The sequence below is a fragment of the Urocitellus parryii genome, chromosome 1 (genome assembly GCF_045843805.1).
Source record: "Urocitellus parryii isolate mUroPar1 chromosome 1, mUroPar1.hap1, whole genome shotgun sequence".
Lineage (NCBI taxonomy): Eukaryota > Metazoa > Chordata > Mammalia > Rodentia > Sciuridae > Urocitellus > Urocitellus parryii.
The window spans coordinates 23,834,892-23,861,968 of record NC_135531.1 but is presented as its reverse complement, the minus strand read 5'-3'; the positions used below and the strand labels follow the sequence as shown (position 1 = coordinate 23,861,968).

Here is a 27,077-nt window from a genome sequence, read left to right as displayed (position 1 = left end):
CAAAGTTCTTTAGTTATTAATTCAAGAGGGTCCCAATCAGATAGAGCTTTTCACTGTTGGGTTTTTGTTGTTTTGTTTTGTTGGTACCAGTGGTTAAACTCGGGGGCACTAGACCACTGAGCCACATCCCCAGCCCCATTTTGTATTTTATTTACAGACAGGGTCTCACTGAGTTGCTTAGCACCTCAATTTTGCTGAGGCTGGCTTTGAACTCATGATCCTCCTGCCTCAGCCTCCTGAGCCACTGGGATTACAAGTGTGCACCACTTCGTCTGGCTGCTATTGTTTTTTTATGCTACCAGCCAGAAGATTGAAGGGAAATCCTTGTGAACACCATTCATCTGACCCGATTTTGTCAAAAATCAGGGGACATGCCTTTGGGGCTTCTTTTACACCCAGATTAGCTGAATCCTGTCCATTCTCTTTCTGACTATCCCGTCCTCTCCTTTTGGGGAGATACCTTGTTATCCTCATTATATACTCTCTTACATTGGGCTCTCTAGGAAGCAGATACTGCATTGGAGTGAAGAGTGGGAAATGTTTGTTGGAACCATGCTGGTTAAAGAAAAAGGGAGAAGCAGGACCCAGTAGGAGGACTGGCACCCCATGAAACAGACCTGAGGGAGCTCAGGGATGAGGCTGGGTATGGGGGGACATGCCTTATATTCTGGCCTTTCACACCCATTACCCAGGTGTCACCCCAGAAGAGCATGACCTTGACTTAAAGCTGAGGTGGACCCTGAAGAAGCCAACAGCTGGAGGTCAGGAGCTAACCACCCTGGTCACCACTCAAATGCAGAGCCTTCCTTGAAGGGGATCTGAGTGGTGTGTTTGTGTCAGCCACACATCCCAGGGATTGGCCTGCTCCTCCTTTGTTCTGATTTCTCTTGGCCCATCACCACCTGGCACATCAGCCTTCATGAGAATCCATAAGAAAAATGAATATGGTGTTAAGGTGCTCTACAGGTGTGGGTAGACTGTCTACAATCAGAAAGGACCTTTCATCTCGGGGAGAGATCTCCAGTACATGTACTGTTTGAGAGGGGCCACGTTGGGAGGTGCAGGAAAGAGAGGAGGTGACTGAATGCCCCTGATGGAGGAGGCCAGCCTTGGAGGAGCATATCCTGTGGGTCCATTTGCTTGGCCTTGGCTGGAGATGGGGTTCATAGTCAGATGGGTTGGTTGTCCTCTGAGTCTAGGTGATCTGAACCAGTATTGCTACAATAAGGATTTAGAAGTTGCTTTTTCTAAAAACCCTGACTCTTTATTACAAATGTAAAAAAAATATATATATATATATTGCCTAAAAATTAAAAAAAAAAAACAAATTAGCATCTATTCCTCCATTTTACATCTGTCTTGTTTCTGCATCATCTGGGATTCCAGGAACAGCAAGTCTGATTGATAAACCCTGTGTGAGTCAAAACGACCCCACCCCCAGGCAACAACAACTTTCTTTTTTCTGTCTTCTTATCACCAATAAAGCCCCACCTGACCAGTCCTGAGATAATGGTCACCTAGACCACAGCTTGACCAAGACTGCTGAGCATATTCTGATCCCCTTGTCTGTAGAATCTGAGAGCTCCTATCAGTACCCTCAAAGACAGGGCTGGAGATGCTGTTCCCTTGTCTTCCCATTATAGTTAGTTCCTTTCCTGCTTTTCACCATTGCTTTTTTCATTTGGTTTTGGAGGAAAGTGGCCAACCCTGACTTGTCGGGACCCCCAGAGTTGGGCCTAGGTCTCCAGTAACAACGCCTCCATTTTTTCTAGCGTTCGTGGGGACTAATGCAATCTCATTATTGAAAGACGGAATGGAGCACTCCACTTCCACCCATACCCTGAGAAACCACTTGACCTCCTCCTGCCCCGTGGGCCTGCCTGAAAATACCTCTTGTCTTCCCTGAGGCCCTTTCCTTATGGTTCAAGGTATACCTGGGGTGTTAACATACCACTAAAATGAAATTCCTTATAATGCTAACGTCGATGGAGGCCTTTCGGGCTATCAGAAGGTACAGACTTTTATCCAAGTCTCCTGAACCGCAATAGGATGGGCCTTTGCCTTGAATTCCAAGGTCACTTCCAGGGTTTGTTTGGAATCAGATGAGGACTTGAATCATAGCTCCACCCTAACCAGTTTTATGAACTTTGACATCTCTGAAAGTTGGATCATAATGTATACTTTAATCAGGTTATTTAGGTTGAAATGAGATGGTATGTGCATCACGTAACACAGTAAACAGCATATGGGTAAGACTTAATATTGGTGTCCATCCCCTTGTCTATTATAAAACTCACATTCATTTTGGGAATTTCTACTACAAACACACCATTAAAAGGAAACTCTTCAGTTTCAGTGTTTGTACTTATACATTGATTTTTTTTTTTTTTTTTTTAGTTTTTAATGCTTCACTTGAAGTTATTTAAGATTTCTAATAGAGAAAAACAAATGCTTCTTCATTTTCCTAAGAACTAAAAATTAGGGGACTCAGAGAACCCAAAGATATATGTTTGTTGGAACCATGTTACAACTGGTCAACAGACACAGGAAGAGTGCCCAGATTGGCAGCCAAAATCTGAAAAGTTGTTCTGTCCACATCTGTGAAAACTTGCTCTATCTGCTTTTCTAGGCTAATGTTCTATTGATTTGGCTTTCTCGGAATGAAATTCCTCTGAACCAAAAAGAGTCCTTCCTAAAGAACCATGAGGAGGGACAAATAATTGGGGGAAATATCCAACATTTTCTTCAGCTTCTAAACTGTACCCTTTCCTGGGGATGGAGGGTTACAAAACTTAGTCTGCTTGAACCTTAGTAGGTTATGAGGCCCCTCTAGCCCAGCCATACCTGCAAAGGAAGAAAGAAAGAAATCAGATTTAAAAAAAAAAAAATCCTTGGTAAAAGAATAGTATATGACATTAGCCAGAACATGTGGCTGGATAGTCATCTTGCCATTTCTCCAGAATCTCTTCTCTGCTGATTTCAAAATAGTAAGAGTGATTTGGAAAAGAGGACCACTATTTTGACGGAAGCTGTTTTGACATAAGTGAAACCAGGCTTGGCACAAGACACGGGCAGGATCTAGCCAAGCCAATGGAATGGACCCTGGAAGGATTGAGGAGAGCTGGGGAAATTGTTTCAAGATGGAGCTGGATCCACTTGAAAGGGCAGGAAAGTGGAGGGTACAGACATTCCGTCAATGTCTGAGGTAGTGTGTGAGAAGCATCCTGCGCCTTCTGAGATTCATGGATCCACAGGAATCTCCTTGCTCATGGAGTCACCTCTGAGGAAGGGAAAGGGGGTGGCCCGCTCCTTTTGAATGGGGCACTGTTGGGGAGTGAGGATTCTCCTCTGGTTGTGAACCTTTGGGTTTGGCTGCTTGAGGGAAGGAGAATGTGTGTTCTAACTTTTATAGCTTCTAGCAGCTTCCACGTGGGGAACATGGAAGATGTAGTGGGGGCAATATGGAAATCCATCCTCGGGTCATCTTGAACGCATTGCTAAGATGCCCCCTAAATATACATCTGTCTTCTTATCCTTGAGCATTGATAGGAGCCTCTTGCAAGGCAGGCCAAGGGCAACAACAAAGGTGAGAAAACACAGGCACTGCTGTAAGCTAAGATTATATCAGACCAGAATCAAAATTTCTTGACTACCCTGATTCATCACTTGTATTTCCCTATCCAAATTTTATGATAAAATTAATTAAATTCATATGATAAAAATTAATTAAATCCATACATTTTTATAACAGAACATACTCGCTTTTCCACTTTCTCTTCTCTTGGTTACAGATAAGGGAGAGGAGAGAAATGTTAATGAGCCCCAAAATTCAGTGACTCCCCATTTCCTACTAAAGTCTTTATGGAAACATACAAGGCTTTGTAGGAACTGGTCTGATACCTCACCCGTTTCCTCTTCACTCCTTCCCAGCCAGAAAGCCCTCCTTGCTGTTTCCCCAACCCTCCACGCCTGCTTCTAATTTACCCCTCTGGCACTTGCTATTCCCTCTGTCTGGAACATTCTTCTCCCAGGCAACTCTATGGCCAACTCTTAACCTTCTTCAAGTCTTTGCTCAATGGAGTCTTCCCAGTGGGGCTAACTTACCCACAGAATTTTAAATTCATCCTGGCTTTTCAACCCTTAGCATACTTAAGGTTCTTTCTCATGCTGTTTTCTATTTCCCATAGCACATCTCACCTTCTAACGTGCTGTATAGCTGGACACCCATTTCAATAGGTCTCTTATTTGTTACTTGTTTGTCCCATCTAGTCTGTAAGCTAGATTCCACAAAGACAGGAATCTTTACTTTATTCAATGCTCTACTCCCAGGTGCCTAGAGGAGTACCTGGCACATAGTAAATAACTATTTGTTTAATGATTGAATGAACAAATGGATAAATCTGTAATGAGCAAGTAGTCATTTTATAAAAGAAAAAGAAATAGCACTGGGTCACAAGAAAAGAAAATTTAAAGTAAAAAGCATTTCCAGGTACATTGTCTGATGCTCATCAATTCCCTGATGAGGAGAGATTAACTCCTTCATGTACAACAAAGTCTGACTTTATATCATTCCAGTAAAGTCTTCCTTAATCTCCTAAACCAGGAAAATATGTCCCAACATATCAGGATCCGTGGGCAGAGTTATGTGACTGCAGTTCTAATTGGATTCCCTATGGACTGCAGGTTGCCCCCATGTGATTATAAGAAACATTGATCTGCTCATAGTAATCTGATAATGAAATGCCATCCATTGCAACTAGAAACCTAGAAATTCTCTGCAGGGTCAGTATCTCGGTAGTATATTTTATAAGATCAGTTCTCATTGTTGATCAGGAATATTCTATTTGTTTCAGCTTGTGAATTCCTATTCCCAACAGGTGTATGAGTTCTTTAAAAAGCTTTTCTTGACTCCTGCAGAAATGAGGTGCATGAAAACCTTTGAGGAAAACAACCTTCACATAAGCCTACTGCTCGATGATAGGAGGGACCATACTTATGTTTCCTTCCTGTGTCGTTCTCTTCTTACTGAAAATGTGTGATGCATTCTAGTGTTACATTTGCCATAAGGGCTGTGAATTGGAGTCAACCTTGTTAGTTTGAGTTGTGAGCTTTCAAGATAAATATGAAAATCAGTGATACCTTGTGGCGTGGAAATCATAATAGTTGATCCTGTGATTTAGCTACTTTTTACCTAGTGTTTCTCTATGTTATCCCCTTTTCCACCCTTTTGTACCCAGAAGAGCTCTTAGCAGGAGACAGAAAAGAGAACCAGCTCTGCTTCAGCACAGAAGGGCTATCAGGCTGGTGGTCTAGTGGTTGCAGGAGATGGAGCTGAAGCAGGAAAAAGACAGAAGGTGTTTGTTTAATGCCAACAGACACAAATGTAGCCGTCATCTTAAAGGCTGATACTCTGAATTTTATCAGAGAATTGTGGACTCACAATTCTTATTCTCTTTGGTATAATTCTACCTCTCTTTCACTTTACCTAAAAGAAAAATCTATTCGATATTGGCAGGATTCAAGATGTGTCTTGGTTTACATTTGTAGTTACTGGCTTCAAGAATAAAATTTTAAGCTCCTTTTTTAAAGTTTGATATTGGGGAACAAGTCCAATTTTAAACTGAGTTATTCTGTGTATTATCCTACTATATGTCAAGAGCTGTGATTTTACTCTGCTGGTAAGCTATCAAGTTAGCCTGCCATAGTTTCATGGACACGGTCAGAGATTTGAAACTCTCGGGTCAGAGATGAAAAATAGTTCATTATTCACTCCCCCTTTATGCTCAGTCTCTGTTTTTGAATTTTTACTTACTGACCGTGTATATCAGTCTGAGACTATTATGTAGGAAAAAATCCAGAAACAAGTAATTCGGACATTTTAAATTGCACACTGTTCTGAGTGGCATGATGAAAATGAGCACCATCCCACTGTACCTCTCCAGAGATGTGAATCATCCCTTTGTCTGGTGTAGCCATGGTGTCTATACTACCACCTGCTGCCTAGTTAACCATTTGGTTTTTCAGATTGACCATCCTGATATAGTAGTGATTATTTCAAGAAACCCCTATTTTACTTAATAATGTTCCCAAAGCATCAGAGTAGTGATGTTGGTGTTTCCTTTAAGTGAAAAGTGAATATGTATATGTAGGAAAAGAACAGAGTATTTAGGTTCAGTACTGTTTTTAAATTATACGTTCATTGGGGGTCTTGGAACATAGCCTCCCTGGATGTTGGAAAGTCACTGTGACCAGAGTATTAGTTCCAAGCCCTCATTCCCTGAGGGTAACATGGACCTCTGTGCTGGTGTTCAGATAGGTATGATTTACATTTCACTGCTAGACTATGGCAGTGGTTCACAGTCTGTAGCTGATAATTTGGATTTTTAAATGGCTAAGATTATATCATAGAACCAAAATTTCCTTAAATATCCTGACTTCTTATTCTCAACTTGTGTTCCCTTCTCCAAGTGTCATGATAAAATTAATTAAGTCCGCATATTTCATAACAAACCGAATATATTCATTTATTCATTTTCCCTTCTTTATTCCAGATAAAGGAAAGAGAAAGAGTTGGTGAACCCAGCCATTTCGGCTCCGTAGAGGAAGTTTGGTAATGGAAATTGGCTTCCTCAGTCTGTCTCTTCAGCTTGGAATACAGTGTTGTAGTCAGGTCTACTTCCAAGCCTAGCTGAGACCTACTTTCAGAGCCTCTTGGTACCTAAACCCATCTTCCTCCACCTACTCAAGACTTTCTTTCCAGAGAAGCAAAGCAGTACATTGATTTCTCTTCAGAGAAATGAAGCGTGTTACTCTTGTCATCATCATATTTAGGGAAAAAAAAAATTCTACCTTCAGAGTCCCCCAAGGATAATTTGACTCTTACTAGGAAAAGCTGTGGAATCCGTGAGGATTGTCTCCAAAATTTCAAGATATCTAGGAGGTGATGCCTGAGAGGGACTGTCCTCAGACAACCAGATCCCATCCCCTTTTATGAAGATGTTCAAACTTGTCTCCTCTGTTTCCCAGCCACGCCTTCATTAGGAAATTAGTCTCTATATATTTAACACTTCTTCTCAACCTGCAGACACACAGCCCCAGACAGCCCTCTGGAGTCATTAGGCCTCACAGGTTTTCAAAGGACTACAAACAGCTTTTGGGCTTCTCATTACATATTAGGGGAGGAAAAAAAATCATGGGGAAGAATAATTGACCTCCATTGGTCCTGAGTGTTAGACAGGGTAGCTATTAGCAGTTGGTCCTGTTCTATAAAACTCCTACCCAGTCATGATAACTCATCTATAAACATCCTCTTGCAGTCAGTGTTTATGCTCTTGTTATCTGTACCAAAGGCCTGACATATTTCTGCTTTGGTGAAAAGTCTGAGTTCCAGAATGGTTTTATGTGTTCTTGAGTTAGACAGTATTTTTATGGCATTGTGTTGCAGGCCAGTGCCCGGGTGACAATCCAAGTTGCTTTGAATCACACACACATATATACCCCTGGTTCAGCTTGGCAGCACCCCTCTGTGAGGTTATACTGTGTGCCAGCCGTCACCGGTGGTTGGCTGAATGCTCAAGATGATCTTCAGAGGCACCTGGAGATTGTTCCTTCCAAGGATTTGGGCAGAACCATCAAAATATCAAAATGGTACAGCTGCCTCAAGCCCTGTTTTGATAGAATCGGGACATAGATAAGTGATGTGTGTCTTTGGCTTTCTAATCCCTTCCTGTATCTGCCCTCTCTATTCTTCTATTTCCTTGTATTTGTTGTACTTCAGACTCAGATAACTTTATCCTTCCAGCTTTTCCAGACATCCAGCGTCACCTGCCAACTCCTTCCCAGTCCTCCTACGCCTGGAGGGTGCAGACTCCAGAATTATGACAGTAGCCAGGAGCAAAAGAGATGCTCAGAACTTCCCTTTGGATAAGGCCTTTTGATTGGGAGTTGGGGCAGAAGAGAGAGGAGATGAGCTCAGAAAAGGCCAAGGGAAATAAAGAACTACGAGTTTCAAAGGAAAAGTTCTAGGCTAATATGTTGGTCTTTCTTCTTAAGGTCATCTTAGGAAGGTTAAAAATCAACTAAATTTTAATTGAATTAATAATTTCACTTGCCAGAGGACAATCTCAAATTTGGGGGAAAAATAATTATCTGGGTTCAGTGGCACACACCTGTAACCCAGCTACTTGGAAAGCTGGTCCAGGAGGATTGCAAATTGGAAGTCAGCTTGGGCAATTTTGCAAGAAGGTCTCTATTTTTTTTTTTTATTTTAAAAGGAATGGGATTTTAGCCCAGTGGTAGGAGAGCCCCCCTGAGTTCAATCCCCAGTACCCCCAACACACACAAATAAATTCTACATAGAGAAGCTTTTAAAAAGCTAATCGCTTTTATAAAAAGGAAGCTTCCTATTTTTCTAAATCACATGATTTAGAAAATTATCTTTTTCAAATATTCTGTTATGCTTTGAATATGGTTTATTCCAACCAAAACTCATGTTGAGACGGTGTCTCCCATGCATCAGTGTTGGGAGATGGGGCCTGGTGGGAGCATTTGGGACTTGGAGGAGGAGCCCTCGTGAGTGGCTTTTCATCTGACTGAGTTCTCATTTTCGTGGGACTGGATTTTGTACCTTGAGAGCTGACTGTTAACAAGTAAGTCCACAGTTTGTATTCTTGCTCTTCCACATGCACCCACTTTCCCTTCTGCTTTCTACCATGAGATAAAGCAGATGTTGGGCTTCCCAGCCTCTTGAACCATGAACCAACATGAACCTTTTTTTTCTGTATAAATTCCCCAGTCTCATATATTCTGTCCTACCACAGAAAATTGACTGTGACATACTAACTTTAAATTTTAGTGTAAAGATGATAATATCAGGGCCTGAGGTTGTAGCTTAGTGGTAGAACGTTTGCCTAGCACGTGCAAGGCCATGGGTTTGAGCCTCAGCACCACATAAAAATAAATAAAATTGATATTTTTTAAAAAATTATAATATCAGGGCTGAGGCTAGGACTCAGTGGTAGCGTACTTGCCTGGCATTTGTGAGGCACTGGGTTCGAGTCTCAGCACCACATATAAAAAAATATAATAAAGGTCTATCAACAACTAAAGAAATATATTTTTTATTATAATATCAAATAAGAATTCCACTGAACAAAAAAAAGTGGGGGGGGGCTTGGGGATACAATTAGCCAGAAGGTACTGGGAAAGTTAGGTAAATCATTTGAATGCAGATGGATACAGATTATGGAGTGATTAGGTTTAAAGCAATTTGAATAATTCTAAGAAAATTACTCTGTACCCCCAAAATCTCTTTCTCTCCATCTTGCTACAGTGTCCATAGTTCATTCATTACCCTTTGTCTTTGGAATGACCTCAGAAAATTCCCATCCAGGAAGGAATAAAATAACTTGTCATATAGTTCCTTTAAGGTGTCGGGATCTTATTTATTGCTAGGAAGCCAGGAGAGGGCAGGGAGATGGTACTGAACTAAAGATAAACTCGTCTTGGCTCTGTAGTTTTGCCAAGTAGGAACCCTGCAGAAATACAATATTGTCTCAGCCATAGGCACCTTCAGAGATTCTTGGCACTTTCCATGAGAATGCATATTTAAAATCTTATACTGCAAATCAGCTAGCCTTTTTGATACCAAAAAGCTATTATTTCTCTGCAAATAATACATCAAATTGTTCAGATTTTTTTTTTGTATAAAAGGCAGATTTCCAAAAGCAATTTTAAGTGAATTGACTCTGTACTAAATCCTTTTGTATTCGATGTTAAGTCTCCAAGGGACCTGTATTAATCAGCTTTCTGTTGCTGTAACAAATGCCTGAGATAATCAACTTAAAAAGAGGAGAGGTTTGTTTTGGCTCAGGTTTCCATCCATGGTTTCTTGGCACCATTATCTCTGGGCCTATGGCAACACTGTGCATCATGGCAGGAACTCGTGGTAAAGAAAGCTCTATTACCTCATGGGGCAGGGAAGCAAGAAGACAGGAAAGGGTAGAGTCCTGACATCCCCTTCAAGGGTATGTGCCCAGTGACCTCACTTCCTTTTACTGGACCCAACCTCTTAAAAGTTCCACCACCTCCCATTAGTGCCACAGGCTGGTGACCAAGTCTTTAGCATGAACACTTATCCAAGCCACAGCAAGGCCTGAGACAACTTGGACTTAGAGTGGATGTTCTGTTCTTCATTTGTGTTTTGTGCTCAGCACTGCATAAGACCATTGAGATGACTTGATTCTTTATCCCCAGAACCCTGCCTGGGAAACTAGCACTCACAATTATTAGAACGTGAAAGCCTCATGGAGAGGACCCGTTTCAACACCCTGGCTTTACAGATGAGGAAACCAAAGCACGGGGTTGGGAATGACAGCAGAACTGCACAGCATGAATAGTGTGGGCTTTGGAACTGGATAGAGTTAGACCTGTCTCTTAGGAGCTCTGTGAACTTGGGCAAGCTGATTGGTATTTCTGAGCTGCAGTTTCTTCTAAGAGAGTTAGTTCATAGGGAAATGGGGTCTGTCCAGCACCTACTCCAAGAATGAACTCAAAACTTGCCCAGATCATTATATATCTGCTACTTTTAAAAAACCAAGGTATAATTTATGCCATAGTTTGAATAAGTGTCCCCCAAGGCCCAAGCTTTGGTTCTTAGTGTGGCATTAGTAGAAGGTGATAGAACCTTTGAGAGGCTTGGAGACTGGTGGGAGGTCTTCTGGTCACTGGGAGCATGTCCTTAAATGAGATAGTGAGACTCCAGCCCTTTCCTCTTCTCTCTTCTGTGTCCTAGTCATGAGGTGGATGGTTTTGCCATACATTGCTACTATGATGTGTGGTCTCGCCACAGGCCCCGAACCAACAGGTGGTTGAAACCTCCAAAACTGTGAGCCAAAATCAACCTTTTCTCTTCATAAGGTGATTCTCTCAGGCATTTGTGACAGTAACTGAAAGCTAACACTATTGCTATAATAAAATCCACCATTTTAAAGTGGGCAACTCAGTAGGCTTCAGTATATGTCTAACCATCACCAATGTCTAATTGCAGAACATTTCTATTCCCTGCCAATTTAGTCCCAATACTCCTGTCTCCTAGCTCCTGAAATAACTCCTCTTTCAGTCTTCATGTGTTTATGTCTTCCGGATATGTTTTGTAAAGGAATCACGTCACACAGGGCCTGTTGTGGTCTGACTCCTTTCACTTAGCACAGTGGCTCCAAGTTTCACCCAGGATATGGCATAGCTCATTTCTTTTTATTACCAGATAATATTCCATTATATGGATATGCCACAATTTATTTATTCATTCATCCATTGGTGGAAACGCTGTACATTTGTCCTTGTTTTAAATGGTTGGGCCAAAGCCAGAATGAGAACTTGCTTATCCAACTTTTCACCTGGTCCTGTTTTTACTCTCCCACCCTTTTTTTTTTTAAATAACAATCGAACAAGCATGTTATTTTAAATGGCACTGGTCAGCTAAAAGAAACCCTCAAAACCTGGCTACATAATTTTAGGATTTTAAACCTTTTTTTTTTCCTTTTATGTAAATTTTTTTATTTAGATACGGCAGTGGAATGATTACAATTCTTATTACATATATAGAGCACAATTTTTCGTATTTCTGGTTGTATACAAAGTATATTCACACCAATTCGTGTCTTTATACATGAACTTTGTATAATAATGATCATCACATTCCACCATCATTAATAACCCCATGCCCCCTCCCTTCCCCCTCCCACCCCTCTGCCCTATCTAGAGTTTGTCTATTCCTCCCATGCTCCCGCTCCCTGTCCTACTATGAATCAGTCTCCTTATATCAAAGAGAACATTTGCATTTGGTACACCATTTCAAGAGTTTTTTTCAGGCAGGGGGAAAATACACACAATCCAAAGAAATGAAATTTAAACATCGTAGGGCAATTGTGCCGAGAACCAGGTTTAATTGCTATTTTTCTGCCTCCTTCACCCTCCTGCCTTTTACAGAATCACCTGAGATCTGTACAGTATCTTTTTTCTACTTGTTTTATGTGTGGCTTCACTACCACGGTTTATAGCTCAGGATCAAAGAAAGTTTTTATTAGATTTAGTTGCTGTTTGAAGAACTTTCTCTCTTGTTCGCTTTATTCCATGACAAAGATGGAGAAATATTCCCTCCTTTAGTCAGTCACTGTTGCTGCACTATCCACCAATTAGGCCTGGGGAATATGTGCCTTTGGGCCAGAACCCAGTGCATTTCAAACACAGCCGTCACCTCTTCTCCCCTCCCACTGCCCATGACCTGAGGGACAGCTCATGGTGAGATGAGAGAGGACCTCAGTGACCTGGCCTGTTTCCCACCTGCTGGCTGCCCCAGCTCTCAGATCTGGTTTTCCCTGGTGACAAGATCACAGAAGGGCACCTTAATGTCTGTTTACCTGCGGTCCTCATTTCTTTAGAGTCAGCCTCCTGCCTGGGGGCTAGGGAGCAGCTGGCTTGCTTCACTTGGAAAGGTTCTGTTTCTCGCTTACTGAAGATGTAGGCAGCACAGCCTCAGGCTTTCTCTTTGTAGGTGTAGGAAAACCGGAAGCAGGTCCAAATTGTGAAGGATTTGGTTGTTGACACTCTTTGTTTGGGAACCTGTGAGCTGTAGGAGGTGGCAAGATTCCAGCTGGGAGGAATCTCCCTGGGTTCTGCGAGGAGGATGCTGGATGCACGCCTCTTGATCTCTTGAAAGGCACGAGGGTGGGGTCCAGCCTAGCTTCCTGACTGCAGCAGGTATTTTCTTTGTTGAAGCTTTAATGACCTGAAATCCTGACTGCAGCTAATTACTCACTTTATTCAGTGTTCTATTTTCTTCATATGCTTGAAGCTCTGGAGCATTCTTGCATATGATACTATACATACAAACTGCATTTATATTATTTCCTGTTTCTCAATATTTGCCCATCCTCAAATATATATATATAAAAAAAACAACTGACCCTGACCCTGTCTTCTCTGCTGAATGTCCCTCATTCCCCTGACTCCTCCTGGTTGACATAGTTTCCAGCATCCTTCCTCTTCCTGGTCTTCTAGGTGCTTTCCACTTGGTTCGGTGATCCTCTTAAAATTATGCCCAGATTGGGCATGACTGTCCTTGTGTGCTATGAACAGCTCACATTAGGACCATACTAAGAAATGAAGCTGATACTCATTCTATGCAGCACATGGCTGCTAATGCTTCCTTAGCATCTTCATATTAGTCTGGCCCCTATCCAGTATGGGATCTTTTTGGTACACTTGGAAAGGTTCTATTTCTTATTGAAGATGTAGGCAGCATAGCCCCAAGCCTTTTCTCTGTAAGCGTAGGAAGACTAGAAGCAGGTCGGATTTGTGAAAGACTCAGTTGTCATCACTCTTTGCTTGGGAACCAGTTGCTGTAGGGCAGAAGCTCCTAATGTGCAGTTAATCTTTTTGATCCTAGAAACAAAAGTTAACATTTCCCCCAATCCACGCTCTCTATTCTTTCTTTACCCTGGGGACTCAATATCATTCCTTCAGCAATCTATGGATGGCAGTCTGGCTTAATGCCAATGTAAGATGTTCTTGAAGGAGTAAAGAAAAAAAGTTCTTGATTTTATTCACCCACTTCTTTTATTAATCATAGTTAGCCTATTGTGCTGGAGAACATTTGAAGTTTTTAAAAATATTATTAATTGACATATAAGTATATTATGTGTGTCAATTATGTGATGAAATGTGACATTTCAATACATGTACACAATATGTAATGATCAAGATAGTTGGCATACTGTCACCATAGACATTTGTCATTTCTTTGTGTTGGGGTTATTCAAAATCCTCTCTACCACCTATTTAGAAATATACAATTAAATGTTGCAACCACAGTTACCCTACTATACTATAGAACATTCAATGTTATCCCTCCTATAAGAATTTTATTTCATTTCAGTGACTGGGGATATAATTCAGTGGCAGAGCATTTACTTAGATTGCATGTGGCCCTTGGTTCAATCACCAGAACTGAAAAAAAAGTTTATTTTTTAATATGTTAGGATTGGCTCTGTCGGTAGAAAAACCCTTCTCTGACTCCTAATGCTAGGAAACTTAAATTAGTAATTTCTAGTTCATGAGGTCTTTTTGTTTATTTGAGGGCTTGGGGATCATTTTATCAATTATATAAACAATTATATAAAAAATATAATATTAACAATTATATAAATTTTAAAAGTTGAATGGTGAGCTCTCTAGAAAGCTCAAAAGTACCTCAGTGTGTTGGCCAGGGTTTTCATCACCAGGTCCTGCGAGGTTTGTCCACCCTGGGTGTTAAGAAGGGCGTTGGCGGCTCTAACGGGCACCTCTGTTTTTGCAGTTACCTGGCTGAGCAGTGCTGGAATGGCGGCTTCATCTACCTGATCATGCTGCGGCGCTTCAAGCACAAAACCCAGTCTACTTATAATGGCAACAGTGGCAACAGCTCTGAACCAGGAGAGACACCTACCTTGGAGCTGGGTGACCGAACTTCAAAAAAGGGGAAAAGAGCAAGAAAGTTTGGGGTCATTTCCAAATCTCCCACCAACAAGTCCCCGGAGGAATCCAGGAGCAGCGCCAGCTGTGAGTTGGCCGATGACACCAGCACTGAGCTGGAGAACGGCACTGACCCTGAACTTGGAAACGGGCATGCCTATGAGCTAGAAAATGGCCCGCATTCTCTCAAGGAGGTGGCTGGACCCCATCTCGAGAGATCAGAAGTAGACAGAGGGACGGAGAACAGAACTCCAAAGACAGATGCTCCTCTGGCCACAAGCAATGACAAACGTCGCATCTCAAAAGCTGGAAAGACAGACTTTCAGTCAAGTGACTGCCTGGCTCGGGTAAGGTTCCGTTTGCTTATAGAACCTACAGTTTTTTAAAAAAAATATTTTTTCAGTTGCTTTTTAAATATAGAAAATATGTCTAAGATGACCTTGTACTTGGAAGCCAACAAATTTATCAAGATAAATGATCAGAGCACATAACAACAGCAACCATGAAAATGTTCAAGTCATTTTATCCCATTTAAATAAAGAGCTAGTCAAGTGATCATAAGTGGAAAAATTCAAGCCTTCTCTGGTAAAGTGGGTGTCTTGAGCTGTGTCATTATTTATCATTGCTGTCAGAGTGAAATGGCTACTCCAGGGCCAGGAATTCCCGGTGGTATTTGAGAACACAAACATCCCATCTTCAGTCTTACACAGGAAAGGAAGCAGCTGCCTTTATTTTTAACAATTCAAAACCAGTGGTATTTTCATGGGGTCATATTCTTGCATTGGTAAATTCCAGTGAAGTGGGAAGATTCACAGAAATCTCTGATACTGTGATATTCAGTTGCAATGGTCAAGGTTGGTCTTACCTAAAAGCAGAACAGATGTGAATATTCTGACAGGTGATGGGTGAGCTTCTCGCCTTGATTGTCTCCTTCATTATAACCAACATTCTTTCATAGCAGAGTTACATTTCTCTAAGGTAAACATGTCAGTCCCAAAAATCCCCTGGCAGATGTTTTGATGAACCCTAAATGAAACAATAGCTTCCTAGGTGAGTGCTGATTGGTGTCTTCTTTAGTCAGGAGACACCATCTATAGAGATGGAAAAAAGTTGGAAAGGTGGGAAATGGACACAGAAGAATCATGTTCAGTTTTGCATTGAGAAAGGGGTGCCCTGGGAGTGAAAATAATTTTCAAAAGGCTATTTGATGCAATTATTTCTATAATTTCAGCCAATCTACATGATGAATTGAATCAAAATAATACTTCTCTCAAGGGATTGTTTTCCTTCATTTTAGGAGCTAAATGATCCCCATAAATCCAGAGGAGGCATTATTTATAGATGGGATATGTAAACAAATGAGAAGGGAAACCTTGTGTCTTTATCAGTGATTTTCCTACCAATTTTTTGAGATTCTCCCCAAATTAAAAGCAATGAAAATACTATATGCTCCTTATCAGGGACTCTGTCTTGCTATGATTTTTCTTCTAATGATTGGATTACAAATACCCAGAAAGTCTAACGTGAAAAATAGAAAGTAGGGTGTGTTTCTTCCTTAATAATTTTGAAGGTTTGGGCACCAAAAGAGGGTGAATCTTGCTTATAGTCCAAAGAACAGGCTTTGATTTGGCCTAGGACACAATAGAGATAATTTGAAATGATAGTAAAGGAAAAAATGAAAAATGCCACCAAACTTTGAAGAGTACCCATCCTCCACTCATCTTAATTAAAATAATATCAGAATTGATTTTTTGGGGGGATTTGGCTATCTGAAGACTACACACATGTCAGAGTGTCTTTGCCCAATCTTTTAAAATTTTTTATTTGTTCTTTTTTAGTTATGCATGACAGTCGAATATATTTTGACATATTATACATACCTGGAGTATAACTTCCCATTCTTGTAGTTGTAGATGATGTGGAGTTACACTGGTCATGTATTTATACATGAACATAGGAAAATTATGTCTGATTCATTCTACGGTCTTTCCCATTCCCATTCCCCCTTTCCTTCATTCCCTTTTGTCTAATCCAAAGTACTTCTGTGCCTTCACACACACACTTATTGTGTGTTAGCATCCACATATCAGAGACACCATTAAACCTTTGATTTGGGGGGATTGGCTTATGTCACTTAGCATGACAGTCTCCAGTTCCATCCATTTACCAGCAAATGCCATAATTTCATTTTTCTTTATACCTTTGCTTGATATTTGTGCTCTTTTTGTCCCAGAAGGTATAAATGAAAGGGTGAAAAAAAAATTTCAAGGCTTGATTGTGTTTGGGGCAATTGGTTTGTTTTGGAGCCACATTGCTATAGAAGGGAGAGACTGGCCATCTGGAACTTGCATTCTTTGTACCTGTCCATTAACCATAGACTGGTTGTTGGCCCTGGGTCAGACTTTTGGTCTTGGTAGGTAGGAAGGGCCCATACTCCTTCTCAGGCACTCATGTTTTACCACACTTTTCAGCCCCAGAAGTAACCTCATTAGATGGCTTTGCTCAAGATTGATGGAGTTGGCAAGGAGATCTTCATGTCCTCATAGCACCTAAATTGGAACCAGTCTCCCTTCATAAAAGATTGCTTAGGTTCTTGGGCTGGAGTGGATTTTTATTTTTACTCTAGGATAGTTGAGACCAAGGTCATGCTAAAATGGAATTTCCAGGAAAACAGAAATTAGCTATTTACCTCTTAAGCCTTTGGGGGAAAAAAATTCCATTGCATTTGAAAAATGGGAGATTAACTGTGTCAGCATTGTTCCGTTTCTGCTTTATTAATGATTTAATATATCTACAAAGACTTAATAAATTACAGAAAAGGCCTATAGTGCTCATTCAGACCAATTTTGTTTGCCAGGTACTTCACTTATTTGTTCTAAGAAAATATTCCATTAAACTAAATCCTGTCTTTGTTTCCCTGGTCTATTCTCTCTTCACAGAGCAATAGGAAATGTATTTCCTTTTAACAAATATTTTCTTTTTTAAGAAATGGTATGCTTGTGTAAGATAGTAACACACAACGGTACATAGGCAAGCACATTAATTTTTAAAAATACAAAAGTTGGGTTCATCTTCTAAAACATAAGGATTTCCTAGGATATCAACCAGTAATTTTAGAAATGAACCCAAAGTTCCTCACCACCTTTTCAGCAAAGATCATTATTCATTCAAGATGACAGATTTCTCAAGTCTGTTTATATAGAAGGTGTATTTTTGTAGTGTTGTGTGTTGAAAATGTGTACAACCAAACAGTCTCATAACAAAAGGAAAAAAACCCCACTGTTTGTCAGGCAGGCAAGTTTATTCTCGACTGGCATTTGTATGTCTGTGGGTACATTTGAGGCCTTACCCCAGAAATCATAATCACCCTGTAGAGTACCAGACCTTTCTGCTGTGTCGTCTCCATAAGTGCTTCTTCAGAGAACTCAGGCTGCAGGATGGAAAGCTAAGAAGGCAATTCACACCCAGGACATCCACTGATGTTTGCATCAAACAGGGGCAGCAGGAGGATGATCCTCTTCTAGGAAGTCCTCAGGGCCACCTGGCGAACTCACATTGTCCTAAGGATCATATTCCCCAAGTTCATGTCTGAGCTCTCGCCTACCTCCAGAACCTGCCGGCTTTATGCCAACTCCCTACAAGATGTCCCCATCTTGGATGTTCCACTTCACCCTAAAACTCAATGCATCCACTGTCTGCACCATCAAACCCACCCCAATGTTCCAGGTCTCACCATCCACAAGTTGTCCCATCCAGAATCACCTGAAATTCAACTGAAGTGGCCTGGTTTGTCCAGGTTTTACCATGGTTTCTCACATGGTTTATCCTGGGAGAGTCTCCCTGGTCATCCTGGTGTCCACTGAAACTCTGTCCTTTCCTTTATACCATATCCAGTCAATTACCAAGTCATGTCAACTCTAGTTCCCTTTAAGATGCACAGATCTGGCCACTCCTTCCCCACTCCCATGCTGCTGGTTCAAGGCTGGGCTGCTTTTTCATTGCTCACCTGGGAGGTGTGGTAGTCGCCTCCCACCTCACTGCCCCTACTCCCCTCCCTTTCATCTATTGTGCCCTGTAGCCAGAGGAACATTTCTGAAGAGCCAGTCTCATGACTCATGTGAACGCACGCACACACACATACACACACACACACACACACACACACACACACACGTGCAGATGCATGCATACCATGCACACACATATACGCACACTGTAGCTTAGATCCTTTGGGGAAGTCCACTTTCCCTTGAGGGTAACATCCAGACACCTTGCCCTTCATTATGTGATCCCTGCTTAACTTTCTGTCTCTATCTCCTCCTTCCTTTCTTTTATTTTTTAAGCATGTTTACCAGTTTATTAGATAATAAAGGATATGATAAAGGATGTAGATAAGCAGCTAGCTGAAGAGGTCCACAGGATGAGGTCCTCAGGGTGCCCACCACAGGAGCCTCTATCTTTGTGGAGGTGAGACACACCCCTCTTCTGGCACATGGTTGCATTACCCAACCCAGAAGCTCTCCAAACCCCTTACTTCAAGAATCTTTATGGAAGCTTCACCAGATTGGTGTGATCCATTGTTCACCTCCAGGCCTTTCCTCCTCCCTGAGGTTGGGGGCAGGCTGGGAACTCGAGCCTCCTTATGACGTGGTCCTTCTGATGGCCAGTGCCTCTCTGACGCTGTCTGGGATGTTCAGTTTCTCACTGCTTGCTTCCTCTCACGGAGGGTCCTTCAGAGGCTGTGTTTGCTTGGCCACTGAGCCAGGTGGGGACAGCTGTCTCTGCCCAGTCGCCCACCCTACCCCCACCCCCTCCCCTCCATAGCTTGGCTTCTGCCTTCCATGGAGACCAAGCATCATGATACTCTCTTCTTGGAGGCTTTTTGTGACATTCTTGCCACCTGCTCCATCTTTAGACCCCCTCCTCTCTGGGCTCCTGAAGTACCACCTGCCATTTTCACTGATGCACAAACCCCACATCTTCCAGTTATCATTGGCTTCTTGTGTCCCCAGTAGACTTTTAAGTTGGGCCTTATTTGTCTGTCACGGGTCCCAGCTCAGGGCCTTGCACTTGCAGGTGCTCTGTAAATCTTTATTTATGAAGATGCTCACGAGCACCATGCCCAGGAGATGGGACAATGGATTCCAGCCCCAGTTCTTCTCTCCCCAACTGTGTGGCTTTGGGGCCGTCATCACCCTTCTCTGATTCTGTTTTCTCGCCTGTAAACTGAGCATGTGGGCCCGATGACTAAGGGACTTCCAGCTCTGACATTATGATCACAGGTTTCTTTGATTTCTCACTGACCTTTCTAATAAGAAGGGGAAAGCAAACAGTCTCAGAGTAGGTTTGCAACAAGAGCCAGAGTATTTGCTGCAGTGAATTTCAAGTTGGATGATGTGTCTTCTCACATTTGGGGCAAAGATGCTGTTGTAAAATGTTATTTTTGGTTCCAGCAGAAATGAGGTCATTTAAATGCTGCAAGACAGCTCCCTTTAATGTTCCGCCCCCGTTTTAGTAAATAAATCCCTGCTTTGGCTCTGGGGAAGCGAAGCACGTGTGGACTTACACAGTAGTTGGCAGCGTGCAGGAGAGGGTAACGCTGACCACCTTAGTTCAGAAGTCCACAGCACCTCCTTTTTCATGGTTTGGCTTTTTCTCAATAGGCCAACAAAGTTTCATTGCCCTTTAAGCCAACGTAAGAGAAAACAAATGCCCGAACCATCTGTCTAGACATAGTCTGTTTCAGAACTCAGTTGTCTCTACAACTGGATCGGTCGGTGTTCACGTGTTCACATATTGAACATTGGTGAACACACAGGTCTCACATCTGGTTCAGCCTCTTAACATCTCAATTGTCCAAAGGACCATAAGATTAGTGGATAAATGTTCCTTTTTGTGTATTCCATCGTATTTGTGGAAAATTGATATTATGTGATAAGACTCTGTTCCTGAGGGTAGAGAGTCTTCAGTAGTACTGATAACTAGCTTCCTATCAGTTATGCTGATAACAAGGAAACCTGCACTGATTTCTTTGAACATTCCCCTTAAAATTTTTTACTTTCAATTATGGGGAAATAATCATTAATAGATGAAGATGAAGATCTGGTTTCACTGCTAAATGAGGTAACAAGGTTCCTTGTCCTGTAGTACTTATACCATAGAAGAGACTGTCAACAACACATAAGCAACAAATCATAAGGTCCAAAGGGGACAAATATAAATGAACTAAACGGGGTGAAGTGCAGGATGGCTGGGCAGTGTCATAGGTAGAGGGCTAGTTGATATTGGGTGTCGGCGAAGGAGGACCTCCTTACAGAGGTGATGTTTGAGCTGAGCCCGAGAGTCAGGAGAGGGCAGCCCTGTGAAATCATGGCTCAGAATGTTCCCAGGGAGGAACCAGCAAAGACAGCAGCCCTAAGACAGGAACAAGAGAGTGTCCCAGGAGTGAAGACACCGAGTGCCAGGAGATGATTCTGAGAGTGGACAGGGCCAGCTTACAAAGGTGCCCAGCTGCCATCCCAGAGCTTTGACCTTCCTCTTGGTCTGTGGGGAGTCACTTCAGCCATTGGAGCATCATGTCCTGTGCTTCTTAGTCACCCCCCTGGGTGTTTAATGGAGAACATTATAGGAGGTGAAGAATGAAACAGGAGACCAGATCAGAGGCTATCATGGTCACCACGCTGAAAACACTGGTGGCTTTGATAGGGTGCTTATGGGGAAGATGAGCAGAAGCAGATCTATTTAGGGAATAGAACCCACAGATGCCTCACATGGCTATGATGTTGGCAATGAAATATCATTTCATTTGCATGCACGAGAGCTTTTGGCTTGCATATCCTCTGTAGCTTGAGTAGATGACAGTCCTGTTCCCATTGAGATGAGAAAGCCAGGAGTAGGAGGGGAAGAGTTTTGTTTTGACTGTACTGAGGTGTGAATTAAATACCCGTGTGGAATTGTAAGAAGGCAGTTGGAAATATATTTGATATTGTTATATTTAAGTTAGCCTGTTTGTTTTGGACCAGTACCAGCTTTAGCCTAATAAACTTCAGACACTCATTTTATTTTTCACTGAACATTGCTTTTGCTATAGGCAACTCAATTTAATACTGGCAATTAAAACTGATAATGTTTGCCTCTTGCTGCTTGTGTCTTCCTTTCTATTCCTCTGAACTCCTTCATTAGATGATCAGAAATCCCAAGGCAAGGAAACTTGGCATTGATTTCTTTGAACATTCCCCTTAAAAATTTCTATTTTCAGTTATAGGGAGAAAATCATATCATTGGACGAAAGTGAAGGAGATCTGGGTTTTTCCTGGAATAGTTAGAGATATTACAGACTGTCCTTTCTACCCTCTGAAGCCACTTGTATTCAATATATGTTTTATCTTATTTTTATTTTTTAATTTTTTAAATATTTTTAATGCCTTCATTTTTATTTATTTATATATAGTACTAAGGATCGAACCCAGGGCTTTACACTTGGTAGGCGAGTGCTCTAACTCTGAGCCACAACCCCAGCCTTCTTAGTTATTTTTAACTAGCTGTAAATGTGTTGGGACAGGGGAGGATGTGAAGTGGGTATGTTAGTGCTCTTGATGAAAATTGTCTTGAACTCCTCTGCCAGAATAAACATTTAGGTCATTTATCTACCTACATGAACATAGTTTTGCAAGTTTCTTATCACAGGTTCTAATTTTAAAAGCATTTTAAAATTAAAAGGAGCATATCTAGTGTTATTGCACCTACTGTGAATCATGCAGGTTCTGTTTATAAAAGAGGAGAGTAAACGGGTGTGGAGGGGAATAATGGCATAAACTAGTAATGGAGGTAGATAGGTTGTTATTACTTTGGGGCTCAAACTAAATAAAAGAGTTTCTTCTTTCTGGACTCCAATTACATACCTCGGTGCTGTTTGGAAAGAGTTGCCCAGCTTTTCTGTGCTGGGGAGGGAGGACTGTCTCTCATCTGCTAGAACCCAGGAACCATGACACCTCTTCCATAGAAAGAAACAGGTCAAGCCACTGTCCTGCTCTTGTGTCTCTCACTGCACCATGAGGCCCAGGGAGACAGCCACAGGCTGTCTGGGATTCTGGCGTGGGAGACCCAGCAAGCCAGGACAACTCATCAGCCCTCCTGAATGTGTTGTTTTTGGTGATCTCCGCCAGGCATTGGAGTCTCTTATATTAGAAGTGTTGAAAGCTGCCATCTTGATGATCACATTGATTCCCAAGGATGGCTTTCTGGAAGTAGTGGGGCAACAAGAGACTTTAACATCCAGGGGAGAATGTTTCTGAATGGGAACGAGAAAGGTGTTCCAGAGGTCAGAGGCAACAAACCAAAAACTGTGAAGTCCAAAGTGAGACTCCTGGATGAAATAGGGATCGATGACAAGTTGGTGAACGAGTGTGGTAAGCCAGTGACTTCTGAAGTTACATTTGGCCAGACAAGCTTCATTCGTCTGTGGTCAGAGGATGCAGGAGACACTGGGCACCACTGCCTGTTGCTGGAATGACGGAGTCCCACCGAGCAGCACTGTGCTAGAAAAAGGGTAGGATCCAACAGGTCTCTGTCTGCTCATAATTTCCCCAGACATTCCTATTGCTGCACATCAGTGACTGCTCAACATCTGGTTTTTTCACTATTGCATAAAGTTTCATTTTAGTTTCTGACAGTGTGTATTTCAGATTTTCCAAATGCTTCACATTCTTTCTCCTTTGCAAGCAGCTTGAAAGGGCAGGTTGCCTATTTCTAGGGGGCGATGGTTCCATTGGGCCTTCATGATAGATGAAGAAAACAGAGAGCTTTTGTTTTATATGGTGAGATACATATGGTGACCCAGGACTAAAAAGAACTATAGGGATGAGCCTAGATTAAGACCCCCCCAAATAAATCATTTTTCAAGATTTTGCTTTCATTTTTCTGAACAGCTAAGTATCTGAAAGAATTCAATGAGTTTGCCATGAGTATGCTTGCATCCTCAGAATAAAATAAGGATCAAAGGGAAGGATTAACCAAAGCAGAGAAGCTATTAGCAATCCGATAACTTAAAGACATTTATTAGTTTTTAAAATATTTTTAAATGACAGATTGTTACAGGGGTTGGAACAGTTTTTAAATGTATTTAAGGAGCATGTAGACCAATGTCACCAATCCTATGAACCAACAGTTGATATCAACATTAATTTTCTGTACAAGATCTCATTTGGATTGAATTCAATATGCTTTCAACATACATATATGTACGTGTGTGTGCACAATTGCATATGTTCATATAAGTATAGATTGAGCATCACTAATCTGAAAATCTGAAATCTCCAAAATACAAAAACTGTGGAGCACCAACCTCACGACACAACTGGAAAATTCCATACCTAACTTCATGTAATACATCACAGTCAAAACACAGGTGCACTAAAAATATTGTATAAAATTACTTCAGGCCATATGTATAGGGTACATACGAATCATAAATGAATTTTTGTTTAGATTTAGGTCTCTTCCAAAGATATCTCATTATGTATATGCAACTATTACTACACCCACCCAAAAATCTGAAATCTGAAACACTTATGGTCCCAAGCATTTCTGATAAGGGATACTAACAAATAGTATATGATCGGGGCTGGGGTTGTGGCTCAGCAGTAGAGCACTCGCATAGCACGTGTGAGACCCTGGGTTCAATCCTCAGCACCACGTATAAATAAATAAAACAAAGATATTGTGTCTAATTACAACTAAAAAATAAACATTTTTAAAAAATAGTATATGATTACCTATATTCATTATGTAACTGCTAGGTGTTGTGCTGACACCTATTTCCATAAATATCTCATTTAACCCTAACAGCCAACCTAGAAATACCAATCCTTATTCCCATGTTAAGGGCAAGGAAACAGATTTGTATGCATTACATGACTCATAAGTTACAGATGGCAGAACTAGGTTCAAACTAGTTGAAGTCTCCTGAGGCCAAGACATGATCTTTCTTCTTTTATTAATTAGTTGCTATGAAAAATAAAAGGAGTCAGACTAAAGCCACGGTGTACCTACAGAGTAGCATGTAGGTCTCAGGAAGAAGCAGTTTAACAGGACCCTGGTCAGGAAATTCAGTAATCACACTTGCTGGGCTGTCCAATGTCAAAGCCACTAGCCCCACGTGGCTATATAAATTTAATTAGAATTCAGTGAAATTAAAAATTCAGGTCCTCTGTCACCACCAGCTGCATTCAAACACACCATCGCCACCTGTGGCCAGTGGTTCCATATTGGGTGGCACAAACAGAACATTTCCACTATCACAGAAAGTTCTGTTGGACAGCACTGCCAGCCAGAGACTGGTCCAGTCCACAGGAGCTTTTCCTTCTGAGATGAGCCGTGAGGGCTCTTGCTGAGCGATGGATATTTGGCGAGACGTGACAGCTCTGTTCTCCGGGTCGGTGCCACATGTCTGTGAGCGTCCTTCATGCGTGTTCACTTTTTCTTCGAAGGAGGAAGTTGGTCGGATATGGAAGATGGAGCTGCTCAAAGAATCAGATGGGCTGGGAATTCAGGTTAGTGGAGGCCGAGGATCAAAGCGCTCACCTCACGCTATCGTTGTCACTCAAGTGAAGGAAGGAGGTGCCGCTCACAGGTGACTAGATAACTCTCCCCTGTCTCTCTGTCTCCTGTCCTCCCCTCCCCTTTCCTGGGTGCTTGTCCTCTTCCGGTCGGTCAAAGTCCTAATAATTATAGTTTATAAAGATCCTGTGGGTGCATGGGAGGAAATCAGGCAAGAACAGTGCTAATCGCACGTCTCTGAGCACAGGAAGTGGCTAATTGGTGAGGAGAGTGCAGGATTTTCCAAACCACGGAGGCAAGGTTGGGTTTCTTTCTACACCAGATGTAGTTTCAAGCAGATGTTATTGATCCTACTTCTTGGAGGCTGGTACTATGGAATATGTGGTGACTTATCAAGAATATGCTGGTAAGCAGAACACCACATCCCTGACGTCTTAACTCCCTGAGACTGTGACTGATGACTCAGGAAAGCGATTCATTTCCACTGTGACCACAGTTCATGCACTAGGGCTTCCCTTGTCGAGTCAATCAGGATTTCACACACACTTAATGCACATGTGTCTGTTGGGCAGATGTGGAAGGGAAAGAAATAAATGTGAATTCCTTTCCATGTGACCTGAAAACAGTTCATGATTAAAAGCTTATTTTTTAATCTGAACAATCATCGGACATAAGAAGAAGCATTGGCTAGAGCGTGTGCAAAAAAAGGAGGTCAATTTGAGTGTGAGGGATGCAGCTCGACCAAAATATCAGGCATGTTCTTTGCCCTGCTAATTGCCTCCATTCATGTAGGGTGCCTACTATCTTCGAGGCATGGTGGAATGGGTGCAGGTGCTACCTTCCCACATGTGCACAGTAAGAATGTAAAGAGAAAGTCACTGATGAGGGAGGAGATTGTCTTTTATCTAGTCTGGAATTGTTCAGTCCAGGTACCCTGATTCTAAGGGGGATATGACCAGAGCAGGATCAGCCTGCCCGAGAATGAGAGGGAACCAAGTATGTCTCATGAGCTTTAGTTGAAGGAGCTAGAGGCATTTAGTCTGAGAATGCAAAATTAAGAAGAGGACCAGGAAACAGTAGCAAAACATTTCCTGCTTCTCAATCCTCTTAGAGAGGAAGAAGCTAATAACTAAAGTAGAGAAAGGTTAGCTACAACTGTCAGTTATCTGGGTGACAGGAATTATTAAAAGATTAAAACCTGAGATGGTTTTAAACCAAGTGAGCATTATCAGACTTCCCAATGACACATGCTTTAATGAACTCCCACCAGGTAGCCATTTTCCCACAAATCCTAAGCTTAGGTTCTAGTCTATCTTTGGCAAGTTGGCAATTAGGAAATTCCTGTGCCCAGAGATAAGCTTTGCATGGAACTGTGTTTTGTCTATTTCCCACCGGAATCCCTTCTAATGGCTCTCATCATTTTCCGTTCATTCTCAGCATGGAGTTGTATGTCTAGCTTTGCTCCGGGGTGTTGACTCCCAAGTGGAACATTCTGGCTAATAACAGGAGAAGAGAGAAATGAAATTAGAGTGAAATAGGAAAGGGGCTGGGCTGAGGCTGGTCTTGTGGGTATTATAGATAAGCAAGACCAGGGCACTGGCCAGAGCCCTTGGATTCTTTTATACCAGAATCCTTCTTCTCGGGATCACCTCGGGAGTCCACCCACACTCCTAGTCTTGAGATTCTTAGGGGTTTTCTTCCTCCATGATTTTTCTATTCCCTTCTTCTGCCTTTTAAAGCAACCAGAGGTGCCCTTAGCATTTCTATGCTTCAGGGATATTTTTCCCCCGTGGGTTGCTGGGGATTGAACTCAGGGCCTTGCACATGCAAGGCAGGCACTCTACCAACTGAGCTCTATCTTCAGCCCATGCTTCGGGGATTTTTAAAGGACAGCAAATAAGGCTGTCAGATGTCTGTGCTGCCTCCTGTCTTCTGTTAAAGCCTGAATCTATAAAAATAAAAAGATTATGATGTATGTCCTAAAGGAAGGAGACAGAGAGAAACAGCTG

At 41.9% G+C, this 27,077-nt stretch overlaps 1 protein-coding gene across 1 annotated transcript in view; it reads left to right on the top strand.

The window, feature by feature from the left end:
- Pdzd2 (PDZ domain containing 2) overlaps positions 1-27,077 on the top strand; it is a 235,097-nt gene that overhangs the window by 118,615 nt on the left and 89,405 nt on the right. Inside the window, exons 2-3 of the mRNA XM_077800187.1 lie at positions 14,357-14,858; positions 24,999-25,141. Of these exons, the coding sequence (XP_077656313.1) occupies positions 14,357-14,858; positions 24,999-25,141 (645 nt within the window). The remainder of the gene's footprint in view (positions 1-14,356; positions 14,859-24,998; positions 25,142-27,077) is intronic.